The following is a 21,300-nucleotide window of genomic DNA, read 5'->3' as shown; positions in this document are numbered from 1 at the left end:
CGTACAGATGAGAGATGAGGCTGCACCATAAATAAGGGCATTTAGTTTTGGTCCAATAGTATGTCAAGGACGCGTGTGCAGCTGATCCCTGGCTCCCATGTTGAAGCAGTAACCTGATCGCTGCTTGTTCCCACTGAAGTCAAGTCTTGGAAACTTCAGCCAACAAACATCCTTCCGTTTCTGCACAACATCTGATGACAGCAGTTTCTTCACGACAGTGGACTTTTTCTTTTTCTTTTTGGTTGACATTTAATCGAGAACTATGAGAAACAGTGGAGCATTGAAAAGGGAAGCAGACGCATGAACCTGCCGGGGCTCCGTCTAATTAGTGGAAGCGTCTTCTTCTGAGCAGTGATGGTGCGTTTTTTTCTCTCTCTGTGGATGGGGGCTCTGCTTCAGCTCTGTCATGCAACCATTTACACCAACGACTGGGCGATAAGAATAAGAGGAGATCCGGAGAGTGTGGACAGGATAGCACACAAGTATGGATTCACAAACATGGGTCAGGTACGTGTGGTCCAACACAGACCAGCACCAGACATGGACAAGTTTGCATTATTGATCTCGAGTGTTAGACCTCTTAATTCCTCTTTCTGACAGTCAGACTAAATGTGCAAGAAACAAATGTGGACAAATTACAGGGCATGCACAAAGTGTTGTGTCAAATCTTGAGGATCTGTGTCCTATTTAGCCATTTACCAGACAAATAATCAACTTAAGTGGCAACAGTTTAGGATTAAGTGCAATGAATGTTTACCATTCACATTGAAACTTAAGAAATAAAGATCTTTGAATGTGAAGATATTTGATGTCAAAAGATTAAAAAGGCTGATAATTCTCACTTGTATTAAACTGCCACCAACATGCAGCAAAATATCAGTTTGAATGTTTCCCCTGACATTGCTGGGCCTTTGCATCCTGGAGAACTTTTTATGTCAGAAGTCAGCAGCTGCTCATCGACATTACAGACCTGTCAAGCTGCCAGAAATCACATTTAGCTCTCTCACCTCTTGCGTTCATTTCAGCACCCTGACCTCATCCATATAATGTTAATTATCCACCCAGTTAAACCCCGAAGAACCAACATCCTCCGCTTTTTTATTGCTGTTTCATTTCAAACCACAAAGCCTCTTGTCGGGTATGTACATGAAAGAAAATAAAAACAAAAATCAATCGAGGCATACTCGTCAATACGCCCACAGAATGACCAAATAAAAAGACAATCAATAAATAATAAAACTAATAAATAAAACAGAGAAAGCCCATAAAATCCAACACATTTACTCCCAGGGGATGGGGTGGTGCTTTAATAAAAGTTGGAGGTCTTGCGTCTCTGTTTCTCTGTGGGTGATGATATGAAGCAGCTTTTGAAACAGAGAAAATACTTGGCTTTGTAGAGCTGGGGAACAAAATCAAAGAGCAAATTTCACAACAGCACCATCAGGGAATAAATTAGGAGCATAATTTATTCTTGTCAGTCACAGGAAATGACCAGCAGTTTTTTATATATATATTAAACATAAATTACTCAGAGACTTCTCGTCTTCTTGCTGTATGTAATAAAAAAAATCTGCTTACATCATGGCATTGTGGACACACAGACACACACACAGCTGCAGTATGTGCATGCATAAGGCACACAAGAGCAGCAGTGTGGCTGAAGCCTTGTGGCTCAGGTTGCCTTCGCCTGAAAAACTATCACAGGTGTAAGGTAGTCGCCGTAATAAAAGACACAGAAGGCCCATTCATAATTTATCAGCTGTTTAGCTTCAGAGACAGAGCTGCACACCTTCACCTGGAAACATATTCATCTAGACACATGTGTGATGTCTTGATGTCTTTTTATCCAGATCGGAGACCTGAGGAGTTATTACAGTTTTCGCCACCACGACACGGCGAATCGGTCCACTGTGTCCAACAAAGAGGTGACTGTCCGCGTCGCCAAGGAGACCAAGGTATGGTAACGGGAGATGTGGAAGGACTCTGCTGGATTATTAATTAGCTGTCCCCTCCCTGCCTCCTCATGCAAATACACACATGTTCATGTTCCTCCCTGCACAGTGCACACCCAAACACACACTCATGACCTCACATCATGGACCTACACACACACACACACACACACACACACACACACACACACACACACACACACACACACACACACACACACACACACACACACACACACTTAACAAAACCTACAGATGCCAAGAGTCAAAAGAGGAACAACACAGCCCAGTGTTACACAGCACATTTAAATTTTTACACGCATTAAAATTAAAGTTGCCCAAAGGACAAAGCACAGACAAGAGAGAGAGAGAGAGAACTGAAACTGAAATGGAAACACACAGAAAAGCTACAAATGTGAGACACATGCCAAAAGGGGAAACACATGCAGCAAGATTTGCTTCACCAGCAGTCCTCCATATGACACTACTACAGATGGACTTATCTCTAAACAGACTTTTTAAGGCAGATAAAATGTAATTGAAAGTGACTGTAGTAAAAGAAAAACATCTGTTATGTAATCTGTAATCTGTAATATACATATACAGTGTATATATATATTAAAAATATTGAACTGTGGTGATGTAGCTGCACATATCAGAATGCCAAAGTCTACAGAGGCGGCTCTGTTGTTAAACTGTCCAATAAAACATGTATTTATAATCTATTCAGCTTTACTCTCAGACAAATTGGCAGCAGGAAATATTAGCTGTATTTTAACAACGGCGAACATCGACCGGCTATTCGTCTGCTGTGAGGGCTCAAAACCTCACAGTAAATTCCTAAACAGACATTAACCTGGACAAATATCTTTGAAATCTTAAATGAGTTACTTATTTCTCAGGTGGAGAAAATAGCTAATTAGATTTGATAAATAAAAGTGTTTAATGGTTTGTTTGTATCGTCCACTGCTCTCTACACCCATCCCGAAACACATTTCTGTATTAGTTTCTATTAAGACTGTTCAAGTTGATGCAATGATGATGCAAATTCCTTTTAGTGCAAGGACTTTTTTTGATGCATGATTAACACATGTTCTGTTCGGTTGCCCAGAATCAATCAATTCGCAGTTGTAGGCTAAACTGTCTCTGCTAACAGGTACCACTCGGATCATATTATTTGACATTTATTCTTATGCCAAATCCGGAAAATATTTGGTATTGTTTGTGGTTAATGTATGAAAAAGTTAGATTTGATTGACTGTCCTAGTTTAAATCATCAACTCTGTACCTAATTAAGGCAAAGTTGTTGACTGTTGTGAGCAGACAAGTCAGAGAATCACGATTCATCCTCTGGGAACCATGAATGTTTGAACCAGAATCTATTTAGGAGATTATGAGATGACAGTGGGTAGAAAAAAAATGACACTGACTGAAAGAAAAGTCCAAGTACGTATTCATCCTCTGGGAACCATGACTGTTGTGTCTGTGACTGAAATTTCACCCGACTGACTCTGACACCATTCTGCTAATGTGGCTTAAAGTCTCACGTCTACACGAGTACAATTGCCCTGTTTGTTCCTCTTTTTTTTTCTTTTTTTTTAAGGTGGAATGGCTCCAACAGCAGGTGGTCCTGAAAAGAGTGAAGAGGAACTCCGGAGAAAAGCTCAACCTCTCCATCACAGACATGAAAACCACACACCTCCTCCCCCCTCCTTCTCCCCATCCTCAGTCCAACCGCACCCAGATGCTGCACTTCAGCGACCCGGCGCTGAACAGCCTGTGGTACATTGTGAGTCAGTTTTTTTTTTTTTTTTTTTTTTTTTTCTTTACTAAACTCAGCTCTGAAACACAGACACACACAAACCCAGACAGACAGAGCCTAAAATAGACCCTGATTTATTCTTCGCTCCCAAGGGCTAAATTGAATGTCCCACTGTTTGCTCCACAGCACTGCAGCGATGAGTCCACGGGCTGCCAGCCTCGCATGAACGTTGCGGCGGCCTGGAGGAGAGGGTACACGGGGAAGGGTGTGGTGGTGTCTGTCCTAGATGATGGCATTGAGAGAGAGCATCCGGATCTGAAGCCAAATTATGTAAGTGCCCAGGGATGGGACGCTGTTCTCGGGAAGGGGACATTAATCATAAGCAATTTGGCAGAGCTCTTAGTGTAAGAGCGCAGAGCTGAGACAGATATTGCAGGCAGAGCTTTTGGGCCAAAGGTTTGCAAAGGCCGGCTAAGAGTATTGGAATGGACATTAAACGTCTGATCCACTTAACCGTCGAGTGGACTGGTGAATAATGCTCTTTGTGATTTGTCTGATGAAACGGAGACAGATAGCCGCTGGCATCTTGTTATGTGCTGCTACTTACTATCCATCTGATTCAGGATCCTCTCGCCAGCTATGATGTGAACGGACAAGACCGAGACCCTTCTCCCAGACATTCGGACAGCGCCGAAAACTAGTGAGCACCTCTACTCTTGTCTTTGCACCTGTTTGCTACTGTAGTTTCCTGTTCCAGTCGTAATTCCAACTTTAATTAATGCACGCTTTTCCTTTTCCTTTTCCATTTTTTTTAAACCCTCCAGTAATTACATGCATATATGGATATGCAAATTCCCCAGTCTGAATTCTGTCTTCTCACTGGTTTGATGTAACGGAAATAGCCCATCTTCTCCTCATGCATATGCATCTAACCTCATGTTCTGATGTTCTCCTCCTTTCTCTGAAGCCATGGGACTCAGTGTGCGGGGATGGTTGGTGCCGCTGCAAACAACTCTCACTGCACGGTTGGAGTGTCTTTCCACGCACGGATAGGCGGTGAGTCCATGTGACGGCACGCAAAAGTGGCGCGCTCAAGGACTTTTTGGAGGTCAGAGTTTCGTATGTAGTGGATCCAAACATTATCTTTGCTCTCTCTCTGTAGGCATCCGTATGCTGGATGGAGATGTGACAGACGTCGTGGAGGCCCAATCACTGAGCTTCAACCCACAGCATATTGATATCTACCTAGCCAGCTGGGGGCCAGAAGATGACGGAGCCACTTTGGAGGGGCCGGGGCCTCTGACTCATCTGGCTTTACAACATGGCGTTAATACTGTGAGAATACGCGAGAATTTGTGTGTGAAATACTGTAGCAAGAGGGGGAGAAAAAAAAAGCTTGTTGGCTCTGTGTGTTTGTTTACATCTGTGTCCCACCTGCGGCTGTATATTTACTTCGGGGGTTTATCATCATTTTCTCCCTATCGATGTGTAAATATCATTAATAAATGAATCGCCTCTCTCTCTGTGCCTCACCAATTAATCTCAGGGCCGCCACAAGAGGGGCTCTGTTTTCGTCTGGGCGTCGGGGAACGGGGGGCGAGTCGGTGACCACTGCTCCTGTGACGGCTACAGCAACAGTATCTACACCGTCTCCGTCAGCAGCAGCACTGGACGGGGCAGCCGGCCAGATTACCTGGAGCAGTGCTCCTCCACGCTGGCAGCAGCTTCCACCGGGGGGGAGACGGAGGACGTGGTGAGTAGAAAGAGGAAATGTGTCCTGTAGAAAAGGCCCAAAAAGATGTTTACATGAAGCTCTGTGTGTCTGTGTGTGTGTCTGCAAAGTCACGTTGTCACTTTTCAGTCACCAGTTATTAGGGTTGCAAAGGGGCGGAAACTTTCCATGCGAAGTTAAACTGGGGAATTTTGGAAATATTCCAAATTTGAAACTTTCCATGGGAATTATGGGAATTTATGGGAATTTATGGGAATTTATGGGAATTAACTGGAAATTGGGGTTAATTTAAAAACATAAATGTAAATATTTTGTTTTGTCATATTGCAGACATCCATGCAAAATAATACAATAAAAAAAAACATGACATTTCAACAGATTTATTTGCGAGTAGAACTTTATCAAGTTTTAATTAGTGTATGAACAATCAATATGGATTTCATTTGTATAAGTCCAACGTTTATTTTTGGGCACAAAACTCCAGACTCAACCTTTAAGGGCTAAACTTCAATTTTGTTATTTCCATATATTCCCGTTAATTCCCATATATTCTTGTTAAATCCCATGGAAAGTTTCCAACTTTGAAAATTTTGCAACTCAACCAGTTATAAACATGCTCTGCACATCTCTTCTTCACTGTATCGGGCCATTTGTTGTGTAGTGCGAGTTTTACCCAAACTTTACAAAAACGACTTCCTTACTTGAGGTCATTGCCCCAAATTCAAAACTATACTGTAATTATATAAAATTAAATATGCAAGTACGCCATATATAACAACAACAATATATAACAACAATATATAAATTGTTTGAATCCTTACAGTAGATATCAGCATTTAAAGTAAAAACTCAGACTGTGACAACAAATCAATTTATTGACTTGAAGGTTTTTTACTCTGAAGTGCAGGCAAAAGTAGTTTTCCCCTAAATAAATAAATAAATATCATATCAATGTTGTTTTTTCCCATATTTCCCAACATTCATTGCATTCACATTGCATTCAGGTTAAAATCACAAACTGTATAAAATATTATCTGTTGGATGATGGAAACACTTATGTGTCTTTTTGCACATTCAGATACTCAGACTATATTGAGTGTGTATAATGTAGATGTGCAGCTCGCACACTTCCTGTATCCTTCATAGTGTGAGGTGCTTGAATCATAAGGGTCCTCTTAAGAAGATCTGTTCCTGGAGTTTTTTTTTTGTGTGTGTACGGTACATTCAACCATGAGGGATAAAACTTTACACAATATATTAGAATCGATTCATCTTTATAGTCATTGTGCAGCGGACGAATACGAAGCCAAATGCACTTAGCATCTAATTAGTAGTGGAAAGTAAGAGCATCATTCACAGCGTAAGTGCAGGTATGAGTAAGCACCACGGAATAAATTATGCTATCATTTCCAGAGATGAGCACTTTAGCACTTAATTCGAAATTAGTTTGTACTTGGTCTTTTAAGTTTGTTGTTTTATTGTCGAGTGTCTTGTGTTCTAAATTGTTTTGTATTTATGTCTTGCTGCAAATCCAATTGCCCCCCGAGGACAAATAAAGTCGAAGCTGAAGCCGCGTGTACAGAGATGAGATGATAAAATGAAAAACACTGGAAGCCAAGATCATTTGAAAACAGAGAGAGTTGTGGAAGAGGATGCAGCTCCCAGACTGAAGTTACTTTGATTTAAAGTGTAAATAAGACGTAATGAGTTGTGATGATGTAAAATAATGTTGTTTTCTGAGCTGCATAAACTCAAAAACTAAACTTGAGATATTCAGTAAAATCATACGCAAGGAGATATCAGCCTGACCAGTTTAATGTAATCAAAGATTGCCTTATAAGAAAGACTTAACGTTTCAGTTGCATCATCTATGAATCATTTTACAATGATTCTCCAGACATTGACTTAGAAACATTTAATTAATCATTCCAAAAAATTGCTGAAATAACTGCATGCACAGCAGGTGAGCTGAACGTGCACGTTTACAGATGAGTATGCAATTACCTAGAATACTCTTTCCAATAATAAGTGTTTGACTAAGGAATATTTACCTGAGTTATGAAGCAGTTTACGTTGCTTTTTGTCAGGAGATGATGTAAATACGTTGACATCACAACTCCCTTTGCTTTTCCTCCAGAGCCAAATAGAGATTATGCATTTAATTTAGTTTGTTGTGTTATGATATTAATTTTGTCACTGTCAAGACTCGGAGGGCAAAAACGGCGACACTGCCAGAGTTTTGGAAGCGGGATGAGCGTTTGATTATATTAGCAAAGATGTTTTCTTTTTTCAGTTATTAAATTTATTTTGACGCCAAATGTGAAAATCATTTCTCCATCCCTTTATGATGATGACACTTGGACGTAAGGGCAAAGTGATGTTTAGAAGTCCACAGTTGGGGTGTAATAACCACCGTCGCCTTGCCAGCTGCTTAAAGCCAGAAAAAATACACATTTGGGAAATGAGGTTGAGGCTGGGGAAGGGGAGGGGGAGGGGGGGCAGTGTTGGGGGCGAGCGACAACTTCTGCAGTTGAGTGTGATCGTCTCAGACACCTGTCAATCAAGCAGATATGCCCCAGAAATACACACTGGGAACTTTCTTCCTGCTGGAGCTGCAACTTATAAATTCACAAAAAAAACATGAAGGAATGAAATTAGCTAATTAGACCCTGTAAGCTCCTGTGGGAAATGATTCTGGCTCTTCAGGGTATTTTGCTGTTCACGTTAACAGAGTTGAGTGTTTTTGGAGAGCTCCTCTTCTTCTACTTCCTTGTGCGTATTGTGTTTTCTTCACTCCACTGTAAATCACACTTCAAAAACCCCAGTTGGTGTTTATTTCAATTCAGTAAGTTTTTGTTTTCTCTGACATGGCCCTGAGAGTTGAGTCAACTTGGCACAAATGTCATTTGAATTATTAATACTAACTTTTTAAACACAGATATGTGCAGACTCATAGTCTACAAGGACCATAGTGTGTACATACTAAAATAATAAGAAAATACATGAAACTAAAATTACCACCTTGTTGTTCTGTGCCTTTGCCAAACCAACCAAGTTACTGACATGCGTTAAAGTACTGATGAGTGGCAGGATGTTTATTGGCAGAACATTATGCTACAGTAAAATTGATCTTTGACTCTTTAGATGCAATATAATTTGCCATCACTTTATTATTTTTATCCTATATTAGACATTTTTGTTAAATTGTGTCATAGTTTCTGAATTAATCTTTGAGTTCAAATGAATGTTTTTTGCCCCCAAATATGATGAAAACAGGTAAAAATCATGTTTTGTGAGGTCACAGTGGCCTTGCCCTTAGACCTCACCCATCCTGAGTGCATGTAGACATGTCTCTGCTAATACAACAGTCCTGGTCATTGATTTGCAGCAGTGAAAATGATGCAACTCTATCGCACGATGATCTAATACATTAAAGGGATAGTTCAATATTTTGCCAAATTGGCCCATTGCCTTATTAGGAGTAGGTTTGTTACCTTTAATTGTCAGTGCAAGCTATTTTTAGAATGGCGGAGCAGAGCCGTGAGCTGCTCAGAGCTATGCTACGGAGGCTAATGGGATTTCTTGGTTTCCCTCATCAGACTCATCACGCTCTCATGGAAAAGTTGTGACCTGCACATTCAACACGTTATGAGATAATAACGGAACGTTACGAGACAGAGTTGTTTTAGAGGCAAATGCAGAGACTGCACAGACGGCAACGCGCATCAGCTGTTTTGCATGAATTTACCTCTAAAACAACTCTGTCTCGTAACGTTCCGTTATTATCTCATAGCGTGGTGAATGTGCAGGTTACAACTTGTCCACAAGAGCATTTTGGAGATGTTGGATTGTGTATTTAATGAGTTTGATGAGGGAAACCAAGAAATCCCATTAGCCTCCGTAGCGTAGCTCTGAGCAGCTTGCGGATCCGCTCCGCCGTTCTAAAAATAACTTGCACCGACAATTAAAGGTAACAAACCTACTCTACTCCTAAAACTATAGGGATTATGGCAATGGGCCAATTTGCCAAAATGTTAAACTATCCCTTTAAAACACAGTGCAGTAAAAGTGCAACAGAGGCTTTGATGGTACAGTAGACAAATGTGCATGTGTGGTGCACTGGTGTATTCACATTGCTCAAAGTCTTATGCTCCTCCTTTGTGATGAAGACACCCAACACCTCTGCATCAGTAGGTGAATACTATTAAATAATAAGCTGATGTGTCGCTGCCAACAGGTAACAGTGGGGCCACGACATGGCTGCAGCCGGGCGCCGTCAGGAAGCTCCATCTCCTCCTCTGTGGCTGCAGGCGTCATCGCTCTAACTTTGGATGCAAAGTAAGCAGCTCTCCCACACAGTTAAAATCAGTAGGTTACACACTAGTCAGATGCTGAGAGTGTGATGGTTTTTCTCTGTCTGACCTTTTCTCAGCCCGTTGCTAACCTGGAGGGATGTGCAGCATATTATTGTCCGAACATCAAAATCTGATCATCTTATTGCTCCTGACTGGCACATTAATGCAGCCGGATACAGAGGTATTCCCATCAGATCTCCTCTCTGAATATCAAACAGTGTTTTCTTATTTCAATATTTGCCAGTGGTTTAGAAAAAAACCCATCAACAATTACATAATATCTCTTGGATGCAATCGTCTGAGAATGAATGATAAAGAAGAGCAGGGACGGCTTGATAAGCATATTTTTGGTAAATGTTCTCTCAGCTCTTTTTAGGGAAATCATAAAACAGCGAGCATGAAACTAATGAGATGCTGTGAGCAGAACAGTGATAAACGCCTACAAAGTCCCAGGAGTGTGTGAAGTCTTTTATAAGCTACAGCGCCTTTTATGCCCCAGCTAATGTGGTGTGTGTGTTTGTGTGTGTGTGTTTGGGGTTGTTGGGGTTTCTCTGCCAGTGAGCCACCTGTACGGCTTCGGCCTGCTGGATGCTGAGAGCATGGTGAAGGAGGCTGAGCGCTGGAAACAAGTGGCCTCGCAGCAGGAGTGTGTGGAGGAGGCTCCCATCCAGCTGAGCAGGTATCACACACCAACAACAACAACGCTGCACAAGAAGAGAGACATCCCTGCCTTTTTATTCAGGGCTTCCCCTTGATTCCTCCTCTTTCATCACACTTGCTTTATTTCTGTCTCAGTTCTCTCCTGGATTTCTCTCACATTTATTCTTGCACACTTTAAGGCAAGACACTACCGGCAAAAACATTGTTTTTTCATGCAGAGATTTTGGGCTAGTTTTCTTTCCTTAACATGTATTCTTTACTTCATTTTGTCTCTTTCCTCAGTAGATTTCTCCTAAATTTACAAAAAGTTAACATGCTACTGTGACATACTGTGCTGTGCTTGTTGTCTAAGCCATGTCATGTCAGGTATCATTGTAAAGCTCTATCTCTCCTGAACAATTATGTACAGTAGGCTCCAAAAATGGTCATTTTCTCCGTATCCGCAACCAATCGTAAAAGTACAATTCACATTAACAATCTATGGAATTTTACAGTGCAAGTCTTTTAAAGGCTGTTTACTCAAAATGTTTTTCCTCAGACTCTGAGCTAGAAATCTCCACTCCAGCAGCACCTACAGACACCAAACCTTTCAGTTTTATTTCCGTCTATATTATGAAGGTTTTTACAGAGGGGATTTGTTGATATATCATTCACAGCCTGATTTATACAACATTTTATTCATAAAAACATTAGATTTTTTAGGGCTGGTGACATTATTTTCTCATTTACAGAGTGGCAAAAAGAGATATCCAAAGTCCCCTCTGTAAAAACTTCTGACTCTAATATGTCAACAAAATAAAACAAGAATTTTGAAAGTGGCTTTATCCATTGTTCAGATTTCGGTTCTGGAAAGGTATGCAAATTAGCGCATATTTCATATTTAAAGCAGAAGTAAGCAGAATATTTGTGTTAATATAAGTCTTAAATAGTTATATCTTCCGACAGCAATCACTTATATAGAGTGTTTGGTCTGAAACACGGGTCTGTCAGTCACTCTGCTCTGCTGTAAGCCGAGGAGAAAACTTTCCTTGTATCCTACAACCTTTATCCAATGAGGAGAGAGAACGGCATAAAGGGGCGGCCCTCTCTGTGTGTGCAGCCAAGGGATGCGCGTGAATGTGGTGACGTAGGGACGAGGGCGGGGACTGCTAACTCCATCAGCTGACAGGAAGTTAGCCAAAACGTCCGGATCGCTTACTTCTGCTTTAAACATAAAATTTGACAAAAATACAAAAATATTTGTCTTAATGTTAGTGATAAACTGATAAAACTGAAACCAAGTTTCATGGTGATATCTGTTAGTTAAAATGTTTACCCTATTCACCTGTAGTGTCTCTCCTTAATGGGTGTTGTTTTCTTTACCGCTCTCTCCCCTCCTTGTAACTCTTCTCTTGTGCTCCTTGTTTTCTACCTCCTCTCTTATCTCCTCCGCCTGCTGCAACTCTTTATTCTCCCCCTCTCTCTCTCTCTCTTTCTCTCTCTCTGTGTCTCATGACAGAGCTATTCATCCCGGCTCGGCGCTGACGTCTGTGTATGAGACTACAGGCTGCTCCGCCAACCCCCAGCAGCACGTTGCTTATGTGGAGCATGTCGTCGTCCGTGTTACCATCACTCACGGCCGTCGCGGCGACCTCTCTATCGCACTCACGTCCCCTTCAGGCACCGTGTCGCAGCTGCTAGCGAACAGGTAACTCAGAGCAATGCTTCATCCAAAAGTAAAATAAATTCCTCAGTTTGGCACCTCAGACCCATCAGGAGGAGATAAAATGTGGACTTTGGCAAAGACTACTGGGAAAATACAGGAGCGGTTTAGTTGCTCACATGGTGTTTTCACAGGTGCTGCTATCTGGGAAAGTTTCTCACTAAATGAATTCCTGGCAATTTTGTTTTTTGTTTTTTCTGTCTTACATTTAAAGCAAATTAACAACAAGCGCACAGTGTTACAAACTATTTAAAGCACATTGGTGCGAAGTAACGACTGTGTGTATATATATATGTACATTTGCTCAATTGCTCTAGTTAAAGCTGCTCTTATCAGTATCTTTACTTAAACAGTGTCTGACATTAAAGTGTGTAATCTGAAAGGGATGAAAACCGTGGTTCTCCTCGGCTCCACTGAGCATTTTGGTGTCTTTCAGCTCATTGTTTTGGCCCCTTGACCTACAACTTTTTTAATGTTTTGGTTCCCCCAACAACCTTGTTTCCAGCCACAACAGGCAGCTGTAAATCCCATAAGAACTCACCGTATGACACCTGTTCAGCTCCCGTTAGCAGCGAGCCCCTAGAAAATGACATAGCAGATGATATAGCAGCTAAAGACTGAGGCATTTCCAAGAGTGAGTAGTCTATTTATGTATAGGCATAATAATGTTTCTCCATATCTGCTGGATGTGTAAATAAACAACTATGACCTCAATATTTTCTATATAATATGTCAGAGCTTGTTATGCGGTCCCCAATTAGACATAAACACTTACAGCTTTAAATACAGTTCTGAGATGCTTGGCTTGGATTTTTTTAATTTTTGTGCCACGCTGAGGTGAATATTACATTTATTTAACAGATGTATAAACTGTGAATCTGTTCTGATTTGCATATGAAAAAATCCTACTGTGTTACTTCACCAGTAGAAATCATTCGGGTGATAATAGTGCATTACTTTGAGAAAAAATAAAGTCAAGTAAAACTTTAAAAGCAGGACTTTTTATTGTAATGGACCATTTTTACATCGTATTGTTACTTTTACTTAACTTTTTAAGTAAAAGCTCGAGTAGTTAGTTATGTACTGCCACTGCCTCTTCCTGTGGTGGCAGCAGCAGCAGTAATAAGTAGTCGTATTAGCAGCTCTAGTGGTGATGGTTGTGTTGTTAGTAGTAGCAGTGGCAGCATTAGCAGCAGTTATATCATGATTATGTAATGTTTTGTTTTAGGCCTCTCGACGACTCCACTGAGGGATTTGAGAACTGGGAGTTGATGACGACTCACTGCTGGGGGGAGCAGGCAGCGGGGGAATGGACTTTGAAGATCGAGGATACTCCTTCTCAGAAGAGAAACGGCACAGAACTAGGTCTGCTGTTGCTCTTTGTAGCATCTCAGTATTATGAAACACACTGAAGTTCAACTGGAACAGCAGCTAAAATACAGCCCAGGCCTCGTGGGACGGACTTCTCGTCTCATCTCTTTCTCTTGTTGTTTCTCTGTTGTTTCTCAGGGACGCTGAAGCAGTGGTCCCTGGTGATTTACGGCACCGCAGAGCAGCCGTACCCGGCGCATCGTCGGCGAGCCCGATCAGCTGAGATGCCGACGGATAATGACCTCACTGAAGAATACAATGGTGAGTCATGTGCTCAGTATTATGATCAGACAGCAACTAAACTTACCTGTCTGTAATGCTAATTTACAGAATAAAGATTTCAGTCAGCTCAGTTTTAGTCACTAAGCTCATCTACACAAATGACAACCAGGTGCAAGACAGCGTTTTCATAATTTGAAACATAACATCCAAATAAATTATGCAGATTTTAAATTATTAGTTGTTAAATTGTTTTGCTGACTTAAAGAATTATGAATGGCAGCTCTTATTATAATAACAGCAACTAAACTGAGAAATGATTTCATCCCACACTGGGGAAAAATATTCAGCACAGTAATTAATTATAAAAGTTATAAAAGCTGCAGCTTTGGTAAAGGTACCATGTGTTCTTTTACATAATTTATTTGAAAATTAAACCAAAGACCAAAGTCCAGAATAAAGTTATAATATAACTCCATGTTGAAAACTTAATTCAAAGATTAAGTGTGTACTGTAGGTTTGTAAAAAATCTTTGAGTCCCTCATCTCATCAACAAAAGGGAACCAACTTGGAGTCCAATGAAACCAGATTGGAGCGTCTGTGATTTATATTAAAAGAAAAAAAAAAGAACACTTTGATTTTGATATTCAGCAAACATCTGCTGATGTGAACCATGGAAAAAAGAAATGTCAGAAGACTTAAAATACAAGGGCGGTTGATTTGCATAAAGCTGGAACGAGTGACAAAGTCATCTCAAAGTTTCAGATATTCATCAGTCCACAGTTAGTTCATTTAAAGTTAGATGATACAGTTCTGTGGCCACTCTCCCTTGAAGTGGGAGCGAGGCGCAACGCAGAATGCTCAATGAAGGAGAAAAGAAAACTCAGAGGAACAAATAGAGACTAAAAAAAGGAGCTGCTCCACATCTCTGTTCTTGAGTCAACCATAGACAAATCATGATGCATGGAGCACGATGGCGGGGGAAAAAAACTTGAACGCATCATTATGGCATGAAAAGAAAAGCACATACCAGCGTGAAAATATAATCCCAAAGGTGAAGAAAATACATTCTTATGTTTATGAAGCCATCTTACAAGATAATTTCAGTGTGGTGAAACTGCAGCAGGACAATGACCCTAAACATCGAAATAAATCCAACACAGAATGACCTCAAACTAATTTGTATTGGCCCCGTTGAGCCCAGTAAAGAAGCTGTTCACACCAGATGACCTGAGAAGCACCTCTGCAGGACGAATGCTCTAAATTTCCTCCTGCACGTTGCACAGGTCTGATCAGAGCTTGTTTGGGGTTATTGCTGCCAAAGGAGGTTCAGGCTGGTTTATTACATCCAAGGGTTCACTTGGTTTGTCCACCAGTGCTGTCGGGGGTTTTGATGGGTGTGCTCAATAAAGATACAGAAGAATATAATTGTTATGTGATATTAGTATAAGAACTCGTCTGTGTGTGTGTGTGTGTGTGTTTACTTAGTGTCGGTGTGTGGAGCAGATTTACAGCGTCTTTCTTCAGGTAGTCTCTCTGTGTAAACATGGGAAGTGTATCAGCAGTTTAAGTAACTTCTCTTGTTGTTGCCATGGTGGCGCGGTGACGTTGCGAGCGTTTGCCCTTCCAGGACCCTGCGACCCAGAATGCAGTGACGACGACGGTTGTGAGGGGCCCAGCCCGCAGCAGTGTGTCACGTGCTTACACTTTTTTCTCAAGTTCAAGAACAACACAAGGTTAGCATGATCGCAGGCAGACTGTAGTGTGTGTGTGTGTGTGTGTGTGTGTGTGTGTGTGTGTGTGTGTGTGTGTGTGTGTGTGTGTGTGTGTGTGTGTGTGTGTGTGTGTGTGTGTGTGTGTGTGTGTGTGTGTGTGTGTGTGTGTGTGTGTGTGTGTGTGTGTGTGTGTGTGTGTGTGACTGTGTGTGTGTGTGTGTGTGTGTGTGTGTGTGTGTGTGTGTGTGTGTGTGTGTGTGTGTGTGTGTGTGTGTGTGTGTGTGTGTGTGTGTGTGTGTGTGTGTGTGTGTGTGTGTGTGTGTGCGTGTGTGTGGCTGAGCACGTTGCAAAAGAATGATAAATTATGCATGAGCTTGCATTCACGAATACGAAAAAAGACATTTATTGTAGTGTAAATGGGCCCAGATTGTTGTTTCTTTTGCCACTCGCCCATTTACTGTAGAGACTCACAGCTCGTTGTCCTCTGTGGGCTTTTTGGTTCGTGTTTGTCCGACAGGATGTGTGTGTCCGAGTGTCCCCGGGGATTTTGGAGCGACCGCCGGCGTTGCAAGAGGTGCTACTCCTCCTGCCAGAGCTGCACCGGGAGCCGCAGCGACCAGTGCACTTCCTGTCAACCTGGTCATCACCTGACTGAAGGGACCAGCGCGTGCACAGCCGGATGCGGGGATAACTACTACCTCGACCACGGTTGATGTTATTTTTTATTTTTTATTTCATTTTAAAGCCTTTATGCGTCTGTTTTGTCACTTTTCTTTTTAATTATACTTCACAAGACAAGAGGAGAGTATCCTCCAGTGAACCTTAAAGGATTCACGGCTTACAGAGGAGCTGTTTAAATACAGCTGCATATGCGTCCCGGTTAATGAATAGTCAGTTGATGTAACCGCAGTTGAGGGGTGTGTGTGTGAGTGTGTGAGTAAGATTGATTAATGGCTCTGATGTGTATTCTATGTGTATTGTTTGATTTCCCCACAGATGCAAACATGTGCAGAAAGTGCAGTGAAAACTGCTTGAAGTGTTCCTCCTACAGCATCTGCACAGAATGCAAACCAGACACAAGGTTAGAGGCAGATTCTCTAATGGTGCTTTAATGAACTGCTCGGTAACCACAACACCGGTTCTCCTCGTGCACACACATACACGCTCACACACCGTCTGCAGCGTCATGACAATCAGAGAAGGTTACGGTATTTTAAGTGTGCTCAAAGCAGTGTGTCATCCTCCCCACTTTGCACACAGGAAAGAAGAGAAACGCATCTCAATTTCTATTTTGCCGTATCATCACAGGAAAAGGGACAAAACATCCCTGACAAATTCACCATATTGTTTAGTTAGAAGTTTCCGGAATACAGTGTTCACTGACTCAGTTCGCCAAGCGCTCGTGGTGGTGTGCTGTGGGTTGGAAAACCGAGCCCGCAGTCTAAAGGCAGTGAGTCATCGCTACAGTGTCACATGATTGGCTGTTTGTGTGTGTGTGTGTGTGTCACGGTGCCACATGCTCTCTCCGCCCTCTCCAGTCTGCAGGGGAATCGGTGCCAGCGGAGCTGCGCAGCCGGGTTCTACCACGACAAGCAGGAGGGCACGTGCAAGCCCTGTCACAAGGCCTGCGCTACCTGTGCAGGTAAGAAGAGCAGAGCACGAGGAAAAGGGGTCACGACCTGTGTGTGAAAATTCAGATGTCATTAAAGGGATACGCCAACATTTTTTTCCCCATGTCTTGCCTCACTCCCGAGTCCATGACAAGCAGATAGACACCCTCCTTTCAACTGTGCGTGCAGTAACAAGGAAGATACGGGCAGAGCTGGCGCATCGCTAATTAGCTTAGCTCAAACGCTGGAAGTGCATACGTAGTATTAGCCTGCCTCCTACCCGAGCCGAAATCAGCATTTAGAAGCTGATTTCATTTTAGCTCTAAACTCTACAAACTCTCTAAACTCGACATTTCAAACATTTTAGGTGAGAAAGTAGCCGTTTAGATCAGCAGTGTGTCGTTAATTTGTCTAAATACCAGCTGATAACATACCTTTACATACAGAAAACCATCACGATAGAATTTGTTCTTTTACTTTGAAATAGGAAGCTAACCTACCCTCGATGTAGCTAGCTTGAACCAAAATAAACCGTCTTTGCTTGAACCCTCCGTTTTGACCGATCTCGTCCCGTTACCGGCATTTGACCGCTCAAGATGCCTTACCGGAGAGTTTTGTCAGCTCTGAAACAAAGTTCGGCCCGTCGGTTTCCGTTGAGAGTTGCTGAAGAGTTTCTCTGATGACTTTAGGTGGAGGCAGGCTACCACTACCCATACACTTCCAGTGTTTGAGCTAAGCTAATTAGCGGTGCGCCAGCTCTGCCCGTATCTCCCTTGTTACTGCACGCACAGTCGAAAGGATGGTGTCTATCTGCTTGTCATGGACTCGGGAGTGAGGCAAGACACGAAAGAAAAAAATGTTGGCGTATCCCTTTAAAATACATGACGAGGGGTTGTGTGTTGGCTGCAGTATTCCTTTGACTGTTTTTATCCATTTAGAAAAAAACACGCAAAAAAAGTGTGTTTGTGTTTGTGGCTCAGGTGCAGGTGTTGAAGCATGCAACCATTGTGCAGAAGGCTACTTGATGGAGGAGTGGAGGTGTGTGTCCTCCTGCAGCCCTGGCTTCTATGCCACACAGCCAAACCCAGAGATAGCTGATGGGCACAGGATATGTAGGAGGTGAGTTCACTGGTGTGTGTTCAGGTGTGGGTGGTTTGTTTATCTGCTGATGGCAGGCCTTATTCTGCTGGTTGGCTTCTGAGTGAGAGAGAGAGATAGAGAGTTAGAGTGTGTGTGAGTGTGTGTCTGTGCTTTCACACTTGTGTTTGTTGCTATGCGCCTGTATGGGTGTAGTCTTTGTTTGTTTTGTTTTGTGGTCAGTTTGTGTATGTGTGCGTGTGTGTGTGTGTTCAATCTCTGTGCTCCACTCCTCAGGTGTGACGCCAGCTGTCTCACCTGTGTGGGGCCGAGCCGCGGGAACTGCAGCAGCTGTTCCAGCGGTCACGGCCTGCAGGAGGGAGTGTGTGTTGTTAGCACTGGATGCACAGACGGTCAGTCAACCATCCTCATCCTGGATAAATATACTAACATACAGTGTTTAGTTCTTCCTTCTCCAACTGCAACAATACAATTACTTCAATTTGATATATTCAGAGTATAAAGGGTTGACATTTTATTTCTACATACAGTATGTATATGTGTGCATATTTGCAGAGTGATACTGTATGTGGTGCCTAATGTGAGTCAGCCTTAAGCCGGCCATGTTTATGTATGTATGTGTATACGTGGCCTCCATTCTTCAGCATCTGACGTAAAGCCCACCTCTGGTTATTCATGTCTGAGTCAGCCTGGTTCTCGTGCCGTATGTATGTCTATCAGGACAGTACCAGGACGGTAACGGGAAGTGCCACGCGTGCGATGCAACGTGTTTGAAGTGCACAGGGCCGCAGAGCGAGGACTGCATCAGCTGCGTTTCTTCACGGTGAGTTGGACTTGGACTTTTTAGATTCAGGGTCAGAGGGGACATGAATACGTCCAACTGTTTCTCTGAGTTAAAAAAAAACAAAAAACAAAACACGGTTTCACCACAGCAAAGAGCAGGAGCGTTGCATAGATGTATCAGCATGGTATAATTTATGGTAAAAAAGGCAGTTATAAAAAGCTTCCAATTACAAACGAAAGTTTGAAAACTAATGGAAAATACAGTCATTTAATAAAAATCTATTTTAATTGCATCTGTGACAAACACAATTTGAGTGTGAAGAAAAGAAAAACACAGCCAGTTTCTACAACTTTGCATTTTAAGGAATTGCATTTACCTTGGTTTTGTCAAAGTTGCTGATACAGGATAATAATCATTAGCATCTAAAAAACACATTTCCCCCCAGTTGAATCTACATCCTCCTCCTCCTCCTCTTCCTCCTCCTCCACTTCTTCTCCCTGTGTCAACACATCATAGTGTTTAGTGTTGATGTTTTTCTTGTTGTCGTCGGCTGCAGGGCTCTGGATGAAGGCCGCTGTGTGCTGGAGTGCGCCAGGGGCAAGTACCAGTCAGGTGGTCGGTGTCACCTGTGTGACCACACCTGTGCCACCTGTGTGGATGCAGGACCGGCCAACTGTAACAGCTGTGACACTGGTGAGAGCTGAATGAGTGAATAAGACGTGTGTTCTTCATGATCTCCTTACTTTAAAGCAGAAGTAAGCGGAATTTTTGTGTTAATATAAGTCATAAATAGTTATATCTTCCGACAGCAATCACTTATATAGAGTGTTTGGTCTGAAACACGGGTCTGTCAGTCGCTCTGCTCTGCTGTAAGCCGAGGAGAAAACTTTCCTTGTATCCTACAACCTTTATCCAATGAGGAGAGAGAACGGCATAAAGGGGCGGTCCTCTCTGTGTGTGCAGCCAAGGGATGCGCGTGAATGTGGTGACGTAGGGACGAGGGCGGGGACTGCTAACTCCATCTGCTGACAGGAAGTTAGCCAAAACGACCGGATCGCTTACTTCTGCTTTAATGATATTGATTTTCATGGGTTTTTTTTCTTTCTTTTTCCAGTTGCTTTAACGGTTAAACAGGTTGATTAACAGACTGTAACACACTGTACAGACCATTTAGAGTCTCATACTCACTCTTCTTTTATTGGTCCACTCTGGTCTCCACCAGCTCCTGAGGGAAATGTCTGAGTCTTAAGCTGCTAAATGCTCCACTACTGTTTGATTGACAGTTAGTAACTGTGTCTGCTGTTTGGTGCTGAGCAGGTAGTGTACAGTGGGTTTTAGAGCTTTTTCTTTTTTCACTAACCTTTTTTTTTACCACTTACCTGATGAGAACAAAAAAAGTAAAAATCTTCTGCAATAGTTTGTGTATAGGTACTGTATATACATTCACATGTATGGATTAAAGGTTAGGGCATCTATAAGATAGTTAGCTTCAACCTTAATCCTTTCAGGCAGCCCTATGTACCCTTTCTTTTGGATGGATGTGTTTTTGTTTTTGTTTTTTCATTCTTTTTCTGATAGTGGTACAGTAAGTGTTGCTGATCGAAATAAACTCAAACTCAAAACAAAACTACTGCACATGAGACTGGTGAGATTGTGCAGGATGTGAAACCAAAACAATGACCTGAAAGATCCTAACTACATGTTAGAGTCAAGCTGATAATAATTATATGTGGGTGTATTTAACCAAATGGCAAATGTGTATTACTTTGTGCTATTTGTCCCTCCAGATAAGTTTGCAGTGGAGCGTTACCTGTATAAAGGCCAGTGTCTGGACGCCTGCCCCGAGGCCTTCTACCACACCAAGGAGAGGAGCTGTGAGCCGTGCTCGGACCACTGCTGGCTCTGCACCAGCTCCGCCCACTGCCTCAAGTGTAACTCCTCCTACTACGTCTCTGACGGAGCGTGTACCAAGCTGGAGTGTGGAGAAGGTAAACATCTTTTTATGTGTGTTACATTACAGATGACCTTCAGCAGCATCGTCTGTCTCACCTCTGTCCACCCTCCACCATCTCAACTTCTTCTCCTCTCTCTCTGGTCGTCTCGCTCACTTCTTCGTTTCTTCCCTCCACACTCTGAATGTTTTCTCTTGTTATCTCAGGGGAGGTGGAGGATCCAGATTACGACGACTGCATGGCCTGTGAAGAAGGCTGCAGCAAGTGTGTCTTGTGTAAGTCAGGGCTCAGCAGCCATGATATAGTTTTTCCTCAAAATGAACATAGTGTGCAGTAGACTGAACTTTCCTCCCGGTGTGTTGCCAGCCGTGTTCAAGGGCTTTTTCTT

The 21,300-nt window shown here is 42.4% G+C and overlaps 1 protein-coding gene across 1 annotated transcript in view; it reads left to right on the top strand.

The window, feature by feature from the left end:
- Positions 1-354: 354 nt before the first annotated feature.
- pcsk5a (proprotein convertase subtilisin/kexin type 5a) overlaps positions 355-21,300 on the top strand; it is a gene marked incomplete at both ends in the record, with an annotated part of 36,875 nt that continues 15,929 nt past the window's right edge. The window contains 24 exons of the mRNA XM_083984003.1: positions 355-507; positions 1,851-1,955; positions 3,556-3,741; positions 3,901-4,044; positions 4,338-4,414; positions 4,682-4,770; positions 4,877-5,049; positions 5,261-5,467; positions 9,684-9,784; positions 9,879-9,982; positions 10,360-10,480; positions 11,960-12,148; positions 13,392-13,528; positions 13,673-13,795; positions 15,384-15,489; positions 15,986-16,176; positions 16,465-16,549; positions 17,007-17,110; positions 18,059-18,197; positions 18,453-18,568; positions 18,897-18,999; positions 19,517-19,653; positions 20,748-20,948; positions 21,119-21,187. Of these exons, the coding sequence (XP_083840129.1) occupies positions 355-507; positions 1,851-1,955; positions 3,556-3,741; positions 3,901-4,044; positions 4,338-4,414; positions 4,682-4,770; positions 4,877-5,049; positions 5,261-5,467; positions 9,684-9,784; positions 9,879-9,982; positions 10,360-10,480; positions 11,960-12,148; positions 13,392-13,528; positions 13,673-13,795; positions 15,384-15,489; positions 15,986-16,176; positions 16,465-16,549; positions 17,007-17,110; positions 18,059-18,197; positions 18,453-18,568; positions 18,897-18,999; positions 19,517-19,653; positions 20,748-20,948; positions 21,119-21,187 (3,160 nt within the window). The remainder of the gene's footprint in view (positions 508-1,850; positions 1,956-3,555; positions 3,742-3,900; positions 4,045-4,337; positions 4,415-4,681; positions 4,771-4,876; positions 5,050-5,260; positions 5,468-9,683; positions 9,785-9,878; positions 9,983-10,359; positions 10,481-11,959; positions 12,149-13,391; positions 13,529-13,672; positions 13,796-15,383; positions 15,490-15,985; positions 16,177-16,464; positions 16,550-17,006; positions 17,111-18,058; positions 18,198-18,452; positions 18,569-18,896; positions 19,000-19,516; positions 19,654-20,747; positions 20,949-21,118; positions 21,188-21,300) is intronic.

This window comes from Trachurus trachurus (genome assembly GCF_905171665.1).
Source record: "Trachurus trachurus genome assembly, chromosome: 12".
NCBI lineage: Eukaryota > Metazoa > Chordata > Actinopteri > Carangiformes > Carangidae > Trachurus > Trachurus trachurus.
Note: the sequence above shows the minus strand (reverse complement) of the source record. Positions and strands in the feature narration are given on the sequence as shown.